The 22,697-nt window shown below is 39.8% G+C and overlaps 2 protein-coding genes across 12 annotated transcripts in view; one reads left to right on the forward strand and one right to left on the reverse strand.

Moving 5' to 3' along the window:
* The window catches only part of inpp4ab (inositol polyphosphate-4-phosphatase type I Ab), a 62,696-nt gene extending 59,661 nt beyond the window's left edge, over positions 1-3,035 (reverse strand). For 8 of the 9 annotated variants that reach the window (XM_046857147.1, XM_046857112.1, XM_046857095.1 and 5 more), the window contains exon 1: positions 2,885-3,035. The gene's annotated coding sequence lies outside the window, so the exon portion shown is untranslated. The remainder of the gene's footprint in view (positions 1-2,884) is intronic. The other variant, XM_046857138.1, reaches the window with a different exon arrangement.
* tmem182b (transmembrane protein 182b) overlaps positions 1-17,251 on the forward strand; it is a 33,424-nt gene extending 16,173 nt beyond the window's left edge. The window contains exons 1-5 of one of the 3 annotated variants that reach the window (XM_046857178.1): positions 13,372-13,732; positions 15,186-15,309; positions 15,426-15,521; positions 15,712-15,869; positions 16,379-17,251. In XM_046857178.1, coding sequence (XP_046713134.1) covers positions 13,574-13,732; positions 15,186-15,309; positions 15,426-15,521; positions 15,712-15,869; positions 16,379-16,399 — 558 coding nt within the window. In that variant the 5' untranslated portion in view covers positions 13,372-13,573 and the 3' untranslated portion in view covers positions 16,400-17,251. Of the gene's footprint in view, positions 1-13,371; positions 13,733-15,185; positions 15,310-15,425; positions 15,522-15,711; positions 15,870-16,378 lie in introns of those variants that run through there. The other 2 variants (XM_046857159.1, XM_046857170.1) reach the window with 2 other exon arrangements.
* The last annotated feature ends 5,446 nt before the right edge of the window (positions 17,252-22,697 follow it).

The raw sequence follows: 22,697 nt of genomic DNA on the forward strand, positions 1-22,697 counted from the left end.
ACTTGTGCCAGTCTTTGAATAGATAAGACACCAGTGTTGAATATAAAGCAGAGAATAAAAGCATGTTACTCTACACTTTATTGGATTATTATTGTAAAGTTGTTAGTAGCTGAAAAAAAAAATCGTGACCCAATGCAACAACTTGCCATAACTGAAGATCCGATTCAGAAGCCATGAAAGTTCATGTTAAACAGTGAGAGCTGATGAACTACTACTGCCCATCACACAATCACAATAATTATTGGATGGATGGTTGGATGGATTTGTCAGTGGGTGGTTTAATGGATGGGTAAATAGGAAATTGGATTTGTGAGTGGGCAAGTAAGCAATTTAATAGATGGATAGGTAAATTATTAGATGGATAAAAAAAGTCAATCATGACTTAGTAGATAGCTGGATAGATTAAGACATGAGTGGGTGGGTTATTGAATTGATGGATGGATTAATGGCTAAACAATTCAATTTATTATTATTTGTATTGCCCTTTTTATAATGGACATTGTTTTAAAGCAGATAAAGTGGTTACAAGGTTGTATAAAAGAAGGTGTAAGTTTATTGCCTACTGTATTGTTACTTATAGTTGTTTATCCCTGAGATAGCAAGACAAGTGTGGTATTGGATTGATGGATGAATAAATGGATAGATGGGTGAGTTATGGGATTGATGGATGGATGGATTAATGGATAGATAGGTAGGTTAATAGATCATTTATAGATGGTAGATGGATATTAGCTGATTAGTTGGTATATTATTGAATGGATTGATGGGTGGATGAATGGATCAGTGGATATATTATTAGATGGATAGATTCAAAAAAGGGAAGAAAGACAGGATAAGAAATAGTTTGTCGTAACACTTCATTAACTAATGCTTTGTATCAAGCTGTTTTGTAAAGAAGCCTAATCATATGTATTGCTTCTCACCATATTTCTGGAGTAAATATCTGCTCATTTTAAAAGTACAAAAGATTTTCTGCACATTGCTCTCATTCATACCATTTTGTTACTACTTGGGTCCAAACGTTTGCCCAGACCAGCTTTATCCAGCCAGGTTGGAGCAAATGTACCATATTTCTCAAACGACATTTCTCATCTCGAATTTATGCAACATCCTGCTTGTATTCCGTAAAGTTCAGGAGCCCTATTTTAAAGATTAATTCACCTAAGATTCAGATAGAGCAAGTGTGTGAACTAAAGAATCATAGATCTTGAGTTCAAGAATAAAAATTGTAAAAGCTTACTGCTATAATGCTTGTCCTTTACGGTATATTTTACAAATCACAGCAAAAGAGGCCTGCGCATAATCATCTTAATTATTAAGCAGAAGCCAATATTAGATTACTCCTAGGTCAGAGAGTAGAATTAAATCAATCAAGTATGGAAAAAGTGAATTGGTGCATTTAAAAGTTCTTAGAGGTTCTTAAGCCGAAAACGATTTTTGTTCATGAAAAAATGTAATCTCAGTATATGAAGAGTTTAAATCTCTACAGACACAACACTGAGCTTCATCTCTGACCTGTTCTGTCTTTATTTTTCCCTAAAAGATTTAAGATCTTGTAAACCCCGTATTTTTTTTTTTTTTTACTGTTACATACACTCAAATAAAGTGATTTCTGTTACTTATTTTTACCTTATGGAATCTCCTGTCCCAATTCATGAAGACTCAAAGAATTGACAAAAAACAGATTCAAAACACGTTCACTCCTCCCTGATTTTTGAGCATTTTTTAAAGCCTGTATTCATCATTATGGTGTCTTGTAATGTAGGTTTCCCTGCTTTATTTTTTATCACTGCTGTTATATTATTTTGATTATTATGTTATATTTTGAGGATGGTTTTGGACTGTAGTTAATGTCAACAGTCTGCAGTTTGCTTCTGATCATCACTGCACCCCGCAACATTGTATATCTGTAATAAATGGACATTCGGTGCAACCCAGATGAGGAGGGGTTCCCTCTTGAGTCTGGTTCCTCTCAAGGTTTCTTCCTTATGCCATCTTGGGGAGTTTTTCCTTGCCACAGTCACAGTCAAAATCTGCTCACTCATCAGGGACAAACTTACTTATAAAGAACATATTCACTATTATCTCCACATAATCTGTGTAAAGATGCTTTGAGACTATGTTCATTGTTAAAAGCGCTATACAAATAAAAATACATTTTTATTTAATTATATTAATAGCCTTCTGGAACAGCTTTTTTAATTATTATTGCACAGGACTATGACCAACTCTCACTTGTTGCAGTATAATGTAAATCATGTTATGTGGATCTTGGAACATCAGTACTTCCAGGATTCCACTTTTGAGAACCATGGCATGACCTACTGTCCCTGATCTTTATTAATGCCTTCCACAAGCGTGGCTTAGCTACCATATAGGATGTATTCCACTTCATCATAATCATGCATATCTACCCTAGGGATATGATTCTTGAGGTGCACCATGGATTATATGTTTCAAGAAAGGAAATGTGCTAAATTTCGCAATAAATACTGGTACTTCAGTGTTATAATGTGTGCATGCTGTGCCATGTGTATGGGTGTCGGTGGGGGGAGAAAGAGGGGGGGTGACTTCAGCTGGGTCGGATTGTCACGTGACCCTTAACGCCTGCCATCTGTTTATTTATCGACACAAACATAAACACAGCCCTGCTTCATTCGCTCAAGGCAAGCACCAAAAGTTGCATGTCTCCAAATCCACTGAAATATGAGCGTCCAATCGAGCATCATCTGATCCGCCTGCATGTTGACTTGTGCACTAAGTTTAGCCGCGCTGCGCACATCTCCCTCCGTTCCAACCACGCAAGTAAAAGTCCGGTGACGCAGAGGGCGTTCCCACACGCTGACCTTTAACGCACACACACATAAACACTAAGCGTACTTACATTTCAGCGGCGACAGCATGATCACTCGATGGCTCAATCCAAAATGGTCCACGCTCCGATCAAATCCTTGAAGACATCTTCAACCGTACACACCGCTCTGCCGCCTGCGCCGCCGCAGAATCTCGCCCCGCCCTTTCGCGTGACGTAACTCTCAGCTGACCCCACCCCCTGCACACGTGCGGCTGCGACTCTACGCGTGCCCCCTGGAGGAATTGTGCTGATTTACAACCCGAAGCAAAACAACTCGAATAAAAATGTTTTCAAATCTTCTACTTTTTCTTCTTTCGGCTTCTCCCATTAGGGGTCGCCACAGCGGATCATCCTCAACCCAACTACCTGCATGTCTTCCCTCACCACATCCATAAACCGCCTCCGTGGCCTTCCTCTTTTCCTCCTTTCTGGTGGCTCCATCCTCAGGATTCTCCTCCTGATATACTCCATGTCCCTCCTCTGCACATGTCCAAACATCTCAATCTCGCCTCCCTCACCTTGTCTCCAAAACGTCCTACATGTTCTATCCCTCTAATAAACATATTTTTAATCGTGTCCATCCTCATAACTCCCAACATCTCAACATCTTCAGCTCTGCTACCTCCAGCTCCACCTCCTGTCTTTTACTCAGTGCCACTGTCTCTAATCCATACAACATCGCAGGTCTCACCACAGTCTTATAAACTTTCCCTTTCACTCTTACAGATAATCTTCTATCACAAATCACTCCTGCCACTCTTCTCCACCCACTCCACCCTGCCTGCACTCTTTTCTTTACTTCTCTAACACACTCTCCATTACTTCAAATGTGAAGAAAAAAAATAAATAAATAAAATTCATCCCAAAAGTGATAAGGTTGAGGTCAATGCTCTAATGCAGGCCATGAAAGATGTTCCAGTTCAAACCATGTAAAGCATATCTTTATGAAGCTGGCTTTGTGTACATGGGCATTGTCATGCTCTAATGGGTTTAAATCTCCTACTTCAGGTGAAGGGAACCAAAATAACTCAGATACAATTGCATGCATCCAACTTTGCGGTAACAGTATGTGGAAGAACAACATATGACTGGAAATGTCAGGTGTCCCAACACTCATTGTTTTATTTAAATTCCATTTTATATAATTTTGGCGCATTTACTTTTAAATCAATTGAAATTACTGCTATACTGAACAAAATTATAAACACAACACTTTTGTTTTTGCCGCATTTTAGAGTGGCCTTTTATTGTGGCCAGCCTAAGGCACACCTGTGCAATAATCATGCAATAATAACAATCATGCAATAATCATATTTAATCACACTCTCTGCCACACCTGTTAGTGGATGGATTATCTCAGCAAAGAAGAAGTGCTCACTAACACAGATTTGAGACAGATATTAGAGAGAAAAGTTGTTTTGCAAATAAAAGTTGTGAGACATGCTTAGTGACTCCAGTTCACATCACAGCTTATGGTTATACAAGGTTTCGCTTGACTCCACAGCAGTGTGTGAAGCTTGACTGAGCTGCATTTGCATGTGTCAGTTCCCAAAGATTATCTCTGATCACCACAGATCATGTGTTTATTTTTTTCCTACTTAAATACATACAGTACACTATACAGCGAAACGTTTTTGATTATTACTTTTAGGTATTTCACACGCAACAATTGCTAACAGATGTATAAAAATTACGCTTCCAGTCATGGAATTTTATAGAAAAACTCTGGCAATTTTTTTTTTCGCCTGCTAGATTTGCCCTGGCTAAAAAAAGTGTTTTTATTGTAAAATTGAGGTGTCTAGAAGCAACAACAGCACACAACAAAAATCAACCACAAAAACGATCAGAGCAAGGGCACTAAGTGAAGTGTATAACACACAATAAACACCTGGACTCTGTTGTATCACTAACTACAGAGTTCCAAACTTTCTCTGAGAGCCACATCATGACAAGAATTGTGCAATAGGAGCTTTGCAGAATAGGTTTTCATAGCCGTGCCTAACACTATTATAACTGTCACTATGCACATATCTGAGGTTCTTTGTTTGAGTGATGTAATGCTAATGCTCGTTGGAGGCCGTGCATTTCAGGCCTTCCCTGGTGTCCTACCCCAGTCAATCCACCTCTTAACCCTCTCAGGCTCAAATTAAGTTTTAGTAACAGGAAAAATCTGATATTTGGGGAAAATTATCATATGGGGTAGTACAATAGAATCCTGACTTTTTTTTTAGAGAGACCTTCACATGCAAGGCGTTCTGGGATGTTGCAGATTTGCAACATTGGCCCAGTGTGGTAATTAGACACTGACGACTGAATATGATATGAACAATAACTTTTTATATACAACTTTTCAAACAATGTAACAAAGTGCTTTTCAGTGGCAGAACAACAACAAAAACAATATGGGATCCAAATCCAATATCTCAAATCCTCATTGAGTAGGGCATGTTTCCAAGTCACTTTGTCATGTGGTACTCCAAGAAACAGTTTTTGTCTTTTGTAAAGCACAGAAGTACTTTGCACTTCAGGCAGGCCATTTGCGTGTAGCCATTCTTGCAAAGTCTGCATCGTCCACGTTTCTCAGCATGGATGGGGAAATGATCGCATCGGTCTAATCTGACATCAACTGATGGTGCAGAGATCCTCTGAAGTGGAGGTGGAGGTGGGGCAGCTTGATGGGACGTTGGATCATCTTCCAGTGACGGTCGTCCTCTTTTCCTACTGTTCAAGTCAGCCTGTTTGCCAACCTTGATGAGGGCATCTGCAACTTGAACACGGAAGTCAAGAAGTGGCATATACTTCTTCTCCTGCTTCTGGGTGAGATGACGGCGATAGAGGAGCCAACCATTGACAATGTGGGGTCTGTCCACTTCCACATATTCCTTCTTCTCTTTCGACCACCTTCTGCATCTCTCAACAGGTTCAGGGCCAATGATGCCAGCAACACTGCCTTGTTATCATACCACTTCACGATGGACATCCCACTTGTCTTTTCGTATTTCACTTCATACGCACCACGCCCGGCCTTTGAGAGTTCCTTGTCACTCTTGAGGGTACATCCACGGAGACGGTTACGATTGATGGTAGCAACTGTTAGAATTCCCATTTTCTTCAGTTCCACAATGAGTTCAGGGGAAGTGAACCAGTTGTCGAAGAAGCACTTGTAGTTTAGTCCTTTTGGAACTTCTGATACAAGACGAAGCACAACTTCACCGGCAACACCAAGTCCACGCTCATTGGTCACGGTCCCTTTTCCAGTGTATACTTCAAAGTCATAGACTAGTCCAGTGACACCTGCACGAGTAAAGACCTTGATTCCCCATTTATGCGGCTTGTTCTTGATATACTGTTTCATTCCAATCTTTCCTTTGAAGGGGATCATCTGCTCATCAATGGAGTGGTTTTCTTCTGGTTCAACCTTCAAACAGTTGGCACGGACTTTCTCAAGAACTGGACGCACCTTGAATAATGGATCGTATCCAGGCTCACCCTTTGCTTCACATTGGTATTGTCGTTCATGTGGATGTATGTACGCAGGTTATCAAATCGCTCACGTCCCATGACTGTCGCAATTGGGTCGTAGCGGGTTGCCGTCTGCCAGTACATGCGGTATGATGGCATACGTACTATGGTCATCAAGATGTGTAAACCAATGAATTGCTCTATTTCAGAAGGGTTGTTTTCAGTTCTGGGCCATTCTTCATAACTGCATACAAGTTAGATTGGTTAGAAATATGTTCAAACACAGATTTGTCCATGAACTGATCAAAATACCACTTTGGACTTGGTATTTCGTCTGGGGGAGGTGAGAATGCAGGTCCTCGGAATGAAGAGTCTATGTCAGCTGCTGGGGGTTTCCTCTGCCTCCAAGAAAACTCTTTGTTGACTGGAGCTGGGCCTGGCTGAGGTTCATTGTCATCTGGGACCTCAGTGTCACTGTCTGCATGTATGTTATGAATTTCAACATCAAGGTGGTTGAGATTAGCTTTTGGTATTGCTGCCAGTGGCTTATCATCATCAAAGCTGGAGTCAGACTCGTATGCTTCAGGAGATTCCTCAAAATCTGGATCAGCAATTTTATCGTCTGGAATCGATTCTGTGTCAGATAAAGCACCATCAGGAAGGCAAATGTACTCAATGACTTCCCTGGCTGAGTAAAACTTTCGTCTGCCTGCCATAACACACTGCAAATCCTGCATAGAGAGTATTCTGTAAGGTAGTTTGCCAAAAAATGCTTTGACACAATGATCTGTACTAATAAAAGTGCCATGGAATTTAGGCTACATCAGTTTTCCTCACTGCACAGTCAAATGAACATGGTATTGTGCCATTGCTTTTGATCAAATCTGCCTCTGATTGTTTGTAACTTCACTCCAAATTATTAAATTTTCCATATGATATACCCTCAGTGACACCTCAAAGTAATACGTAAACACTGGTGATAGGAAAATAACCCTAGTATAAACTGTTGCTCAAAATATAGGCAAACTAGTAGATAAAGCATGTGATATCCAGTGGTACCTATCTGGCCACACGTTGCAAATCTGCTACGTTGAAATAGAGCTGCACCAGGGGAAAAATCCAGAAGAGATAAAATCTACTAATTGGCATTTACTGTGTCTATATACACTTATGATTCTTCTGATGCAGTTTTAGTTTCAAATTAATGGAGGTTGATAGTGATACTTACACGAAATTGATGCCAAGAAAATCAGTTTCAGGGAACCCATGGAAACAGACATGTTGGAAGGGAGACTACACTGCCACCTGGTCAGCAAGTGGGAAACTGTTTGTTGCTAATGGACAACCAAGTCCTGCAGTGGTACTTCTGAGTAAAAAAACCTCATAAAATATGTATCTGGAGTAATAAGGTAGTTAGTTTTTAACTGTTGCAAATCAGCAACGCCTGCCTTGAGAGGGTTAAAACCATCATCATCATGACTCCACAGCTATAGAAACCACCAATATTATACAGAAATGCAGTATAACAGAGAATTGCATCACAGACAGGAATCTTATACAATGAAAAAGAAAGTCATTACTAAAGCAAGAAACCAAATAAGCCAAAGTTATTGTATACATCATCTTTACATCTCATCTCATACAAACATCAATATTAACCTCATCAAATGACGATGGCTTTTCCTTGCAGTCAGGTACTGACTATGAAGGGCTTATGGCAGTTCCCTTTGACCCCGGCAACACGTCTAAAATCTATTTAGATATAAACTCCAACCTAAAATGACACTCAGATGCACTGCTCCAAGATGTGGTGCACATGAGAGAAATGCTATGAAATTAATAGAATCGACTATTGGGAATAATTGAATACATATTCCTGGAAAAAATATATTACAACGTAAGTCAGGAGAAAATCTTTCTGGCCCTGGCCATGTTTATACTGAAAGAATTACCACAACTGCATGTCTACATTTAATTTTCTTTCTGTCGGGACATTTTCTTGTTCTAGCATGAATGTGCACACGTACAAGTACTAGATGAACACATTTTGAATGAAGTTGGTGTGGAGAAACCACACAGAACTCTGACTTCAACCTCATTGATCACTTTGGGGATGAAATTGGAACATTTTAAGCCAGTGCCTAATTTCACAAATGCTCTTTTGACTGAGGAGGCACAAACTTCAACACACTCCCAAATCATATATAATAGAAGCTGCTATGACTACAAAAGTGGCACAACTCCATAATAATGACCTTGGTTTTAAAAGGTCAATCAAGCTCATATAACTCTATATAGTTAATTGGTCACATGATCTATTCTATTCTATTCTATTCTATTCTATTCTATTCTATTCTATTCTATTCTATTCTATTGGTCTTTAGAAAAATCTTCCTTCTTCATGTGAAACATCCTGATATATAATTAACATGCTCACTTTTGGAATGTGTAGCCTGTCTAACTCTTGGGTTTGTTGGAACATGCATTAGCTCTGTTTTCCCTTAAAATATTTTGCAACACTACTTCTGCTAACATTTTCTCACTTCTACATATCACTTCTATCATATCTTTTCTTATATTAAATAGCATTCAGATAATATAATATCTATTATATATTATATAGTATATCTATAGTATAATAGTATAATAATACTATACAATATATTAACTTGATAGTAATATCTTTTTCTTTTGTAATGTACAATACTGTTATTTGCACTATTATGCACTCTCACACTTTATGTATATTACTGATCTGTCATATACTCTGTATATCGTGTTCTTATTTAATCTTTAGTCTAGTATAATCTATATTGTCTTGTAAAGTCTAAGATGGAACCAAATTACTTGTGTGTGTCAACACACTTGGCCAATAAACCCCATTCTGATTCTTATTCTGATATATGTTATATCAAGTATGAATAGCTTTCAGCCTTATGAATTTTGTCAACCAAACAAAAAAAACAGACCAAACCAACCAAAAAACTTAGTTTGAGTTAGGACTCTGCTGCCACCTTGTGATCATTGCTTGTAGGTGTCCATATGAGAATTTTTATTACACGTAAAAAAATCTTTGTTGGGGTATTTTGCTAGTAATTAGAAAATCATTCGAAATGTTTAAATCCCAGTATCATCAAACTGCTGATGTCGTGGTGTTAACCAAGACCTTAAAACCCTGTTTCAGTTAAGTTGCACTGAATAAAAGCATTAACAAATGACTCAAAATTATAAAGGGAAAAATAGGTTGAATATAAAAGGCTTTTGTTTAGTTGTATTGCTCAACATATAGGTTTATTAGAAATAAACCTATATATATTTGATATATGATTGGATGATATATATTCGTATGTGATTGATGCATTGACATGAATTTATGCTCTTGTCAATACAAATAAGAAATTTTCCCTTTTCAATATCTTCAGCATCCATTGTACTGCAATTTATTACTGCAAACTAACCATGCTTAATTTTCTAAAATAAAATAATAAAAATAATAAAAAAAATTCTAAATTTTGCAGGGAAATTTGTTTAATATTAATATAATACCCATTCTACATGTATGCACCAAACAATGCACAATGTAATGCAAAACTCATAATTTATTTATTTTAAAATGTAAGATGTGCATTAATTTTTTTGTTAATGAACACTGGTTAAATTTTATATATGCATTTCATTTTGACAAGTGGTGGCTCAGTGGTTTACGCTCTGAGATACTAAATGCTGACACTAGTGTACAGTGCCCATTGTACACGTGTACACAGTGCTTTATCATCTATTGCAAAAAGGTTGCTCAGACTATATTGCACAGTAGAGAAATTTAGTTGCATCAGATCCTCACATTGGTGATCCCAGTATACACAATTATAATTGTAATTTTTTTTTTTAAATAAATTTTGAAATTAATATCATAAATGCTCTGTAATTCACTATGTGTCAGAACAACCATCGATAAAAAATGTTATCTTTCAAAGGCCACTGAACACACAAACAGTCATGAGCCTTGAAGAACATTCTTAATCTTCATTACAGTATCACTGTAATCAATGTGAGGATCTGATGCAACTTATTTTTCTACTGTGCAACATAGACTGAGCAACACTTTTGCATTACCTGCTGAAAAACTTTTGTACTATCATTTATCATATTATATATGTAAGGATTTTCATTCACCACAGATGAGACCCCAGTAATTTACTCATTTGAAACTTTCAGTAATTACTCCAACGACCTGCATGTTTCTGGAATTTTACAGGAAACACACGCAAACATCATTAATACACACAAAACATGCAAGAAAGCTGATCTAATAAAGAGACCCTAGAATCCTGAAAACATTATTTTCTTAAAAAAATGCTTATGCAATATATTTAAAATGGCTTTACATGCATCTGAAGATCACCATCTGGCTCCCTGAGTCATATCTGCTTATCATAGGCCTGATCGTGTTCGGCATCATTCTGCATCCTTCAAATGTGAGATTTGTGGTGGGCACCCTGCAGAACAGAACAGGAATAGGTTTGGGTGCCATCTGTCTCTTAGATTCAGGTGTCTGGGGAGCAGCATTTTTGGGGGAGTTTAGCTTGCTGATGACGGTTTCCAACATAAAAAGCACTACAATAATGTTAAACAGTAATGTGTTACATTGTATGTACCGTATTTTTATTTGTGCCACATGACTATTGAATTCTCAAATTTGATTGGTTTAGAGCTCTAACAGTAGCCAGATCCTTTGCACTTTTTAATGAGCATTTCAATATCAAATGTAAAATCAAATTTATGCCTGCTCATTCATGCAATTATCCAGCCAGCAAATCATTTTCTTGAATTTTGACACAGATATGTTTCTAGTTTACACAGAATGGTGAATGAATACCATTAAAACATTCACTGAGTGGCATTTCTGAGTGGCACACCAGTTTGGGGTAAAATATACCACTGGCCATGCCAGGGGCAAACTCCAGGAGAGACGGGACCACAGAAAAAGCCTGTAGGTCCCGACCCTCTTAAGGGAGGAGATTGTTAGGAGAAAGGCGGTCTAAGGGCCACATCCGCCAAGGGCTCAGAGGGGGGCTCAGTTAGAGCCACCAGCAAAACGGCCAAGTCCTACACAGGCACTATGGGTTGTGTCCCGGGCCTCAGCCTCCGGGTGTCACTTAGAAAGCGTGTCATTAGGGGGTGTTTTCCCAGGGACTTCCCCCTGCCTGTGAGAGGACATCCCTCCTGGGAGCAATTTCCCAAGGAGGTCCCTTGAGGAGGGACAGCAGGTCCGTAAACCAAGGTCTGCCTGGCCACTGAGGTGCCACCAGGAGGAGACGAGCTCCCTCCTGGCGGATTCTCTTCAGAACTCCCAGGAGCAGCGCTATAGGGGGAAAGGTGTACAGACGTAGCCAGTGCCAGTGCCAAAAACACAGCCATCATCTCAAATGGGGGAGGCCAAGTGGGATCACACTGGCCACTGCTGCCATGAGACCAAGCCGCCTCTGGAACTGCCTCACAGTCAATGACTGGCCTACTTTTACTCTCTTGACTGCAATGAGGATGACATCAATCCGGGCAGAAGACAATTGTGCTCGCAACACAGTCGAGTCCCAGACTACGCTCAAGAAGGGGGTTCTCTGTAGTAGAGGAAGCACACTCTTCTTTGCGTTTAGTCTTAACCCCAATTCCTTAATGTGGGCACATTCATGCACTTGGTGAAGGTGCGGGGTGAGAGTGCTAGGCCAAACGGGAGGACCCAATATTGATATGCTTCGCCTATGAAAGCAAACCTCAGGAACCTCCTGTGAGAAGGAAGAATGGCTATGTGGAAATAGGCATTTCTTAGATCTATCATGACAAACCAGTCCTTGGACTTGATCTGTGACACGATTTCCTTGAGAGTGAGCATCTTGAACCTGAACCTCTTGAGTGAGCGGTTTAAAGAGCGTAGATCTAGAATTCTACTGAATTAAGTAGCCCTTCTCTAATGTGTGCAGGACCCACCAAGATACATCTAGCAGACCTTCCCAAGCTGCCAGGAAATCTCTTAGGGGAACCAACTTCTCGAGGAATTTTTGACAGGGTGAGCAATAGATGCCTTTCTGTGGCTACTAAGGCTGACATGGAGTGACCGACGGCCCGCTCCTTTTCCTTGGTGGCTCTAAAGGTAAGGTCGGCAGCGCAACGTAACTCCTTGATGTCGTCAGCCCCAGAGTTAAAGCCCTCGCCACAACTCTCACAGCAGAATGGCCTGATATGGCTGCAACACACCCATAGTGTGGAGGCAGCCCGCGGCTTGACCTGCTGCTGTTCTGCCAACTAAGGCCGAAGTGGTTTCCAACAGCTTAGTAGGCAACACCCTTGGAGGAAGAGATCCGGGGCTCCGTGTCACACAAGCCGGAAGAAAGGCCCGTCGCGGCAAGAGCTTTCCCCAGGGAACGGAAGCTTGGCCCAGCAGGGAAGGTTGGAGAGGACTTATCCATCTGCATGCCTTCTGCTAGGTCGGCCTGTGAGCACCATGACCCTCGGCACCGCTTCGCCTCATCGAGAGTGGGGCCTGAGCCGCAACGGAGATCACTCTCCTCAAAAAGTGATCTCTGGGAGCGGAGCATGCGCATAGCCATATGGCTACAACACAGACAATTGTCCCTCGGAGAGAGCCGATTGAGCATGCTCCACTCCCAAACAAACAACACAAAGCTCATGTGACGTCATGACTGCCTATTTGCCAGATTTTACACGTGATTCAGACCGTGAACAATGCGATGCATTCCCAAAGCGTTTTCGACGCAGCTTAAGTTCCTAAAAGGGAACATGACATTTTACAGGAACAGTTGGTCTTTATAGGAGATTAACCTGAATCATTCACTTATTATTCAGTAAAAACAGCATCAGAAAAAAGTTCCAGAATTCACATGAACTCTTCTAACAGAAAATAACTATTAATATTACCTAATGGGGTAAAACTAAGAATGTGCCACACTCTAAAATGATTGCCATTACCTCATCTCTAGCACCCAGTATCCTTATATAGCCCCATATGTCACGTGTGTTTATTACTTACTTTCTTTAGTTGTTATTTTTGACTTTTAAACTGGGGTGGGATTATGACTGGCATGCAACGAATGCACCAAAAATAAAAAGGAGGGTAACATGGGAAACTTTATCACAAGCTGTCATGCACTCTGGAGCCATGAGAGATGGACAGACAAACAGATGTTGTAAAGCAGACAGAAGTCTATCTACAGTAGGTGACTCTGTCTGAGTTCTTTCGTTATGCGGTTAGTGGTTCTCCAGTTAATGGCTGGCTTCTATGGAAGTCTGGGCTCTTTGTTTTTTCTGCTTTCTCTTGGTACAGACTACTGGCTTTTATCCTTGGAGTCTTGTGATCCACAGGACAAGAACGTAGAAAGAGTAAGGAGAGGTATAAGAAAGGTAAGAACAGAGTGGCTGCATGATTTTTCATAGAACAAAGCAGTATATCAGTGAAAGAGACTAAAATATATATATATATATATATATATATATATATATATATATATATATATATATATATATAGAGAGAGAGAGAGAGAGAGAGAGAGAGAGAGAGAGAGAGAGAGAGAGAGAGAGAGAGAGAGAGCCGAGAGAGCATATAAAGCTTGGGAATTTGAAAGTAGAGAGATCCTTGAACAGCTGTGTGTGTGCGTGTGTGTGCGTGTGTGTGCGTGTGTGTGTGTGTTGCTGTTGTTAGGCTAAAGATGAGTCGCCTTGATATCATTGCAGGACCTGCCTTGAAACAATATATCTGATTTTTTACTGTACTGAGACACTGACTTAATCACGATCATTAAGAGCTTCTTAGTCAATAAAGTTACATATACTTTGGGCTTGAATTACTATGAATAACAACAATCACATTGTAAAATACACTGATCAGGCATAACATTATGACATCATACCATTATGACCTGTGAACTGAGTAACACTGAATATCTATTCATCATGGCACCTGTTAGTGGATGGGATATATAAGGCAGCAAGTGAACATTTTGTCCTTAAAGTTGATGTGTTAAAAGCAGGAAAAACAGGCAAGGGTAAGGATTTGAGCGAGTTTGACACGGGCCAAACTGTAATGACTAGACAACTGGGTCTGAGCATCTCCACAACTGCAGCTCTTGTAGGCTTTTCCCAGTCTGCAGTGGTCACTATCTATTAAAAGTGGTCCAAGAAAGTAACAGCGGTGGACCAGCGACAGGGTCACGGGAGGCTAAGGCTCATTGATGCACGTGGGAAGCGAAGGTTGGCCTGTGTGGGCCGATCCAACAGACGAGCTCGTGTAGCTCAAATTACTGAAGAAGTTCCTGATTGCAGGAAGTTGCTGGTACAGCAAACCTGTACAAGCATGACAATGTCCTATTGCACAAAGATGAGAATATGGTTTACATGGGTTTCAGTGGAAGATCTCTGCTGTCACGCCATTAAGCTCTGACCTCAACCCTATTGAAAACCATTGGAACACTGACTGCGCCTCAGGCCTCCCTACATCAGTACCTGACTTTAGTAACACTCCTATGGCTGAATGAACACAAATCTTCAGACGCACACCTCAAAATCTAGTAGAACATCTTCCTAGAAGAGTTCAGGTTTTTATAACAAGAAATGATTGAAATTGAATGTTTAAAAAACAAGACATTTTATGGTCAAGTGTACACAAACCTTTTCCATATAGTGTATATTTATATCTAGATATCCAGAAACTACATATTTGTGTTAGAAAATAGCTAAAAAGAACAAAAAAATAGTTAAACTGTGTAATTCATTCATGTACGTAATTGTGTGCTTAATATTAACAAAAGAAATGCAGATTATGGTTACAGATTACTGTTGTCTGTTTAAAAATTTAAAGGATGGACTAAAAGAAGACCCACATGGTACGAAAAGCGCAGTTTTGTCCTACCATGAAGGCATTTTTTGGAAATGCTACTACAGAACAGGCAGAGAAGAGGAGAGCATAATGGATTTTTGGATCAGTAGGTCACCATATCAGGAATCTGAACCTTATGTAACAATACAATCATACTTTAACTGTCTGCATGAAAAGTTAATGAACTGTTCATTTTGAATGGTGTATGTTTTTTTTTTACAGCCAACCAACCATCAGAGAAGACTTGCATGCCTGTCTTCCTTTCCCATGATCCTCCATCTGAGAAAAGAAGTGCTTCAAACCCAGATACAACTACATGTGAGAATTTCTCTAAACTGTATTTCTAAAGCTGTATACTGTATGAGTAGTCCAGGAGCATGCAAGATTTCATTAATTTATAATAAAATAAATAGTGTACTGGAAAACATTTTATTGATCTATTTTAACCTCCAAAGCACTGATATATATCTATAAAATATTCACATTTAGAGCTAATATGTTTTTCCAGTGCATAGGATTTTCTGGTGTATTATTTCTATCCTGGGATTTACAATGGTTATGATTGGTGCATTTGTTACCATCTGCGGCATCCCAGGAGCCAACCGGCGTTTTTATGAAGCTGGAGGTGCTCTTTTCATAACTGGTGGTAAATACAGTTCTTCTTTGGTTAGCATTCCTGCTGTTTTGCAATCTTTTCTTCTTCATCTGTTTCTTCCTTACACAATATGCAGGATTGTAGATCCAATATTGTATTTAGTTTTCCTTTCAAATATTTTTGCATTCACATGTTGTACAAATATATCATAAAGTTTATCATGGCATATAGTTATTCCTTTCACATTCTGAGCTGATTTCAATCAACTTTTACACTAGAATGGCAATCCTTTAATTTAATTTAACATATGAAGGTGCACATGAGGTGATATGGAAGACAGAACTGATATTCTTTACAAATTTACTCAAACAATAAGAAAGCATTAATCTGGTCACATGACACGGAAAACCATGCTAAAATATAGTATGGTATTACTGCAATGTAAAAAATTTGCACATACAAATAACAGCAAATAATACAAGCATGTATCATTTAAATTTCACTTTTGCAACTTTTTCATCTCTTACGAATTTGTCTAAAATACAGATTAAATATCTAAAACTTCTATCCATGTTTTTAGGATTCTTGCTTTCGGTCGTAGTGGTGACATTTGCAATATGGGTGCAAGTCTCAGGCTCTCTGGAGCGTTCCATCCTACAGCGCAGGTCCTCCATGTGCCCAGACCTCCACCTCAATTTGTACTATGGGCCATCTTTCATGTTGGCACCCCCTGCCTCCTTCTTCAGCGTCCTCTGTGGCATCTGCCTTCTGCTCACCCAGACTGCCTCAAGAGTAAAGTCAGCAAATGCAGCAAACCAACCCCCGTCTGTACAAAATGATTGGGAAACTGCCATACTGGAATAACAAAAAAGGCAATTTGCTGAGCAGAAAGGACAATTACGCTTGATGCACTTACTGATATGCACATTTAAGTGAAATTTCATTAACAAATGACTGATGTTATACTTGTGAGTAACTCTCTGTATAAGGACATATAGACAGTTGTGTCGTTTTGGTTCAGATTAACGGAGAAGTCTGGATAACATAATAGAACAACCACAAGCAAAAGTGGACCACAAGGTTGGCTGTGTCTTATTTTAATGTCTGAACTGCACCTAAAAAGCCTTTATTGGTTATAACAAGCTACCACTGGGGTGCAGTATTGCTTTAGTATTGCAACATTAGAAAAAACATTTTGAATAATTTCTATTACGATTCATTCCAAAAAAAGGAAGCAAATATGCTTAGTTTTTATAGCCAGTAAAAATCTGATTGCGAGTAACAAATGTATACAATCGTAGTTAGAGATAAAACTGGCAGATCTATACATTAAATCAGTTCATGTGATTTAACACATACCTGATTTAATTTTTATATTCATGCTGACTAAGCACCATAAATAATCTTTGTGTTGATTCAAACTAAATTTTTGTGTTTTTTTTTTTTTTTTTTGAAATTGTCATGCAGCAATACTTTAATGACCTCATGGGCAATCAATCTTTTCTACTATATTACTTATACCACAATATTCTAATTTTAACAGTAAAACCTTAATCTAAACCGTTAATATGAAAAAACTACAATGTATTTAATTTTATTTAGACCTGAATAAAGAACAGTGTTCTGGAAAAAAAACAACAGCAAAATGTCACTTTTTGTGGTTAGCAAATTAGTCTCACTCTATAGAATTCTTTCTAGAGCTAGAACAGTTTTATATGTGTTTGTATGTGTGGTGAGAAATCTGAATATCCCATGAACTAAGACTATTCAGCAAACACACAAATCTATAATAAATGTAACACTGTCCATCTACTCCCATGTATTCCTTTGCATTGGGTGGCTAGTTAAAGTCGAATAGTGAATGACAATGAATTTCAGCTATCCAATACATTTAGTCAACATGATTTTATTAATTGCACAACTTATGTTTTGACTGTATGTTTTGAAGGCCATTCAAAACATACAGTAGTCTTTTGTATTTATGGGTGTTTTAGATTCATTCAATTATTCCCAAGGTACAGCTAAAGTGACTTGTGCAGGAAGCAACCAACAAGCATTTGCAAAAGCAGCAACATAAAGTGTTGGCATTAGTAAAGATCCACTCTTACCCTTCCTAATTCATTCAATCTTGTTTTACTCTAATAATTGACATATTGGTCTGTTGCCACATTGGCTGATCAGACAAATATCTAACAACTGCTAAAGAACCTATATTGTGCCTGCATAATTGTTGATACCATCCCTCTGTCAATAATACCATCCGAACTGGTTTGCATCAGAAAAACTTTGCATCTCCAGCAACTAAATCCTTATTGACAACTAAAGACAACTAAAGTGTGAATAAGCACAGCTAGGTCGAAGGACTGAGGGGCCAGGAGTGGTGCTAAGGTCAAGGCTGTAAGAACTGACAAAGGTCAGAGGGATGGACCAGCCAATTGCGTTGCAAATGTCTTGGAGAGAGACCCCTGGGGAAAAGAACTTAGAGGCCACCACACTTCAGGTCAAATGAGCCCTGACCCCAAAAGGAGCGGGGAAGACCAGAGAACTTATAAGAAGAGGCGATAGCATCCACAATCCACCTGCTGAGGGTCTGCTTGTCTGCAGGAAGACCCCTCTTATACGGACCGTAGCAGACAAACAGCTGGTCCGGCTTCCTCCACAGGGCAGTTCTGTGGACGTGCAAGCACTGGACACAAGCGGGTCCCCTGGTTGGGGTCCCAAATAGGGGGGAGGATAGAATGCCTGGACTACGACTGGCCATGGATGTTTGCAAGGGGCACCTTGGGAACATACCCTGGCGTGGGGTAGAGAAAGGCCCTGGCCATGCCTGGGCTAATCTCCAGAATAGAGGGGGCCACGGAGAGGGCCTAAAGGTTCCAAGCTCTTATCAGAGAAGAGACGGCCAGAAGAAATGGATGAATTGTGCCCTTTAGTGAGAGCAACTTCCCTTGGGCCCATAGGAGGATCTGTCATGCCAGCTTGTAAAGGAGGCAGCATCTCCAGGCAGTTGATGTGCCACAAGAGATGGGGCCCTTTCCATAGACCTTGGGTGGAGCGTCCACTCATGACCACCCCTCAGCCAATGAGGGAGGCATCCATCATTACATTATGTGGGGACAAGGAGCTCGAAACACAGGGCCCTATGACAGGAACCTTAAGTACTTCCTGTATAGAGGAAGGATGGGTGTATGGAAGTACGCATCCCTCAGATCTATCTTGACGAACCAGTCCTTGGACCTGATTTGAGACATGACTTGTTTCAGCATGAGCATCTTGAACCTGAGCTTCATAAGTCAGCGGATTAGCTGACACAGATCTAAAATAGGATGCAGCCCCCTATCCTTCTTGGGAACTATGAAGTACCGGCTGTAGAACCTGGACTCTCTGTTGGAGACCTGGATGGCCTCCTTCTCAAAGAGAGTGTTTACTTCTTGTTCCATGACCAGAGCCTGCTCGGGACCCACCAGATTGGAAAACACCCCATTGAACCAAGGAGGACCTGAATTGAATCTTGTAGACTCTTGATTCAGTGTGCAGGACCCATAGAGACACGTTTGGCAGGAGTGTCCAGGCTGCCAGATAATCTACTAAGGGAATCAGTCTCTCAAGACCGACCTCTGGTATGCCTAGAGCAGCTAGTGCAGCACCCTGAAGACTGGAGATGTCTGTGCCCTGAAAAACCAAGGGTTGCAAGGTTAACTAAATGATCTCCTGAGGGCACTGAAAAGAGGCGGGCATCACATGTTGAGGCATACACCGCCCCTCCCCAGAGGGGCCCCTCAGAGGTTCTGAATGGTCAGGACTTCTTTGTCGAAGCCCTCTGATTTAAGATGACGGTCCTCAGATCCATCACTGTCTCTAGACATCAGCGTACCGGGCTGGGGTTGAGCCCAACAAGCAACCCTGTGAGAGCGGCGAGGGAGGAATCGTTGGAAGGCCAAAAGGCAGTCTGCGGCCTTCGACAGCATTGACAGCGTTGCCGAACAGGCCAGTTGGCATGACAGGGGCATCTAGGAGAAAAGCTCTGTTCCTGTCACTGAGATCAGAAAGTGCCAATAAGGCCAAATAAGGGTTTTTCTATGATCTGGACACCTTGGTGTGCAGAACAGGAAAGAAAGGCAGGCCCTGGCACTGAGGCAGTGACAGGTCGCAGGAAGCGCTCATCTAGTTTGTTTTGAATATGCAATCTCTGCTTTTCAGCTGGCCAAACAAAGTTTGGCTTAACAACAGCTCGGGTCACTACCTCCAAAAGTTTCTGAAACTGAACTAGTTGCAGAGGCAAGTCCACAGGTTCTTTCAGTATGGCACCCCTTCATCACCCTCCTCGGTGAAAAAAAAAAAAATTGTTAAGTAGATCCTATAATTTAGTCCATGTGTGTCTAGCTATTTAATCACACCTCTTCAGATCAGATGAAAAACACCTTAAGCAAGAGAACAAACTTGGTGTGTGCTACCAGTGAAGGGCTGAGTACAAAATAGTTGAAAGCCAGTGGTATAACTTTAAGTCTGTAGTTGATTGATCAATAATTCAATAATCATTTCTTTTCCCTCTGTGATGCATCCTGCTATCGGCCCCTGCCTTCACAGCATATTTCCTTTAGTGGTAGAAGTGCTGTTCAGGGACAGCCTATGAGAACCTTATAGCATAAACTGTGTGTGGCAGGTGGAACCTTTATGGGTGGCACTTGGAACCAGGTTGCATTTCGCCATGTAAACCTTTAACAAGGTGGAATCAAACAAAGACCAAACAAGTTGTTAAAAAAAACACAAAGTAGTGAAGCAAACACCAAATAGTATTACTGTTTATAACAAAGTTCACAGCCACCCAAGTGCGTTTGTCCATGAGGGTCTCCTAGACCAACAAAAACTAAAGAATGCTTTGGTATAATAAATGGACCTTTTTTAGCTGCTAAAATGAACAGAATGTCCAAATCGTCAAGGAAATATAAAACAGCAAGGCTTATAGAATCTCCAGTTTCTCCCACTGAAGGAATATTACTTTTTTAAATTTGGTATCTTCCAGTGCTGTTTGCCTATAAGAGGGAGCTTTAGGAAGAATCTCTATCTACTAAAAGGAAATTTGTAGCCACTGTGCTTAAAAATAATATTGTATTTAATAAAGCACAGACGCTTAATGCAAATGTGCATATGTCAAATATTTATATGAAACCATAATACATGGCAACACAGCTGTAATTAGAAAACCAAGGAATAAAAGAAAACTAAGTGCATCAAAGATGATGCGAGGTGTCCAAAGTTAAATGTTCAATTTAGCATAGCAAAGATTTTCGTATCAGAAAAAGAATACGTTTTGATTAAACACACATGATTCATTTAAAATAGTTATTTAGTAAGGACAAATTTGTAATGAAAAGCTCATTGCAAAGGCATTCAGCTTCCACTAATATCTGCACTCTGCTCATCACAGCCACTATCAAAATGCCTACAGAGTACAGTCTTCTACCTGAACTTGTCACATTTGCTTAAACCAACCTAAACATCTCTGTCAGCACAGGCCTTGTCAAACCACCCGAACGAATCGGGTCTTAAGGTAGATTTTTAATGAATACGGATATTCGTATTCGCTCATATCTCTCAGATTAGATTTTTTTTCCATGATTCCGTGGTGCGGAATGCGTTGGCAGATTCATTACTGCTCCGTGCCTCCCCCCAAACCTACCATCTTTTCTGTACGCTTCCTTCCCACCGCCTGGCGTGTCACATGCACCACTCACACTTTTGTTGCTTGCCCTCATCACTGAGGCCTTTGTCCTGCAGTGATAGACCTGTCCAGAACAATTACTTCAGGAGCTTTAACGACAGCATTTTAATCTTCTCACAGGTTCTCTCCAAGATGCTATTAAAAGAGTTGACAATGCTCATGGGGAGAGTACATGGAGAAGTAAACATTGCTTTCTCCTTCTTCCTTCCGAGCTGCAACTTACTCAGTTGTTGATGTTCAGGCAAGAAAATGTAGGTTTAGTTGAGGAAAATTAATTTTCAAATTGAATTGTACCAATTCGAATAATGTGTCAAATAATGTGTTCAAGTAATGTGTTCTATTGATTGGTAACTGCAACACAATAATGCTATCCATATCTGTTTAGTACTCTGACTATCCATGTCCTAATTTAGGATTAAATTTTAAACTTAAATGGGCATGCTTTTCTAAACTGCAAAACACTGGAATAAACTCAGAGGTATAAACCAAAACTATGAGCATGATTTTGGGAATTTTGGCCAGAATGTCTTTGCACTAAGAGGTATAAATGGGCCCTTTTGGCCAAACCAAAACCAAGTGGCCCCATGATTTAGAAAATATACAAGCAAAAACATGCTTTACTAATAATTGGTTAATCTTTCAGCCAATACTAGGGGTTTCCTTTGTAGTGTGAAAGAAACTAATTTCCCCTCATCCGCAATAGTGGTATATTAATTCTGTTAATTCCAGCATTACCAATAATCTGATTGGTGTGAGAAGAAGAACCTATAAGAGAACCAAATGTTACGAAGCAGGTCTGATTTAAGCTCTGAAATATTTAAACTTACTCGAGTTTAATTTAAATTTAGCTTTAAGTTTAACAAACTCAGTTTCTATTTCCATGAAAGAGAAATGGAAATAATAGAAACACTAGCCTAAACTGAACTGACATGACCCTGACCAGCCAGATACTAAGGATAAATGAACCAATGCCTAGGATACAATGTATATGCATTAGTTCAGTCTGTTTGCTTCACATCAGACATTTATATTTTAAAGTAGAATATCCTTCTATGTGAACCTTTCTAGCAATCCTTGCAAAAAAAAACAACAGTGCACCTTCTACATATTATATTTATATTCAGTTACTACGAAGTGAATATACAAACAAGCCTTCATAAGCTATTGCATCGGTTAA

This window comes from Silurus meridionalis, chromosome 1 (assembly GCF_014805685.1).
Source record: "Silurus meridionalis isolate SWU-2019-XX chromosome 1, ASM1480568v1, whole genome shotgun sequence".
In the NCBI taxonomy this organism is placed as follows: domain Eukaryota; kingdom Metazoa; phylum Chordata; class Actinopteri; order Siluriformes; family Siluridae; genus Silurus; species Silurus meridionalis.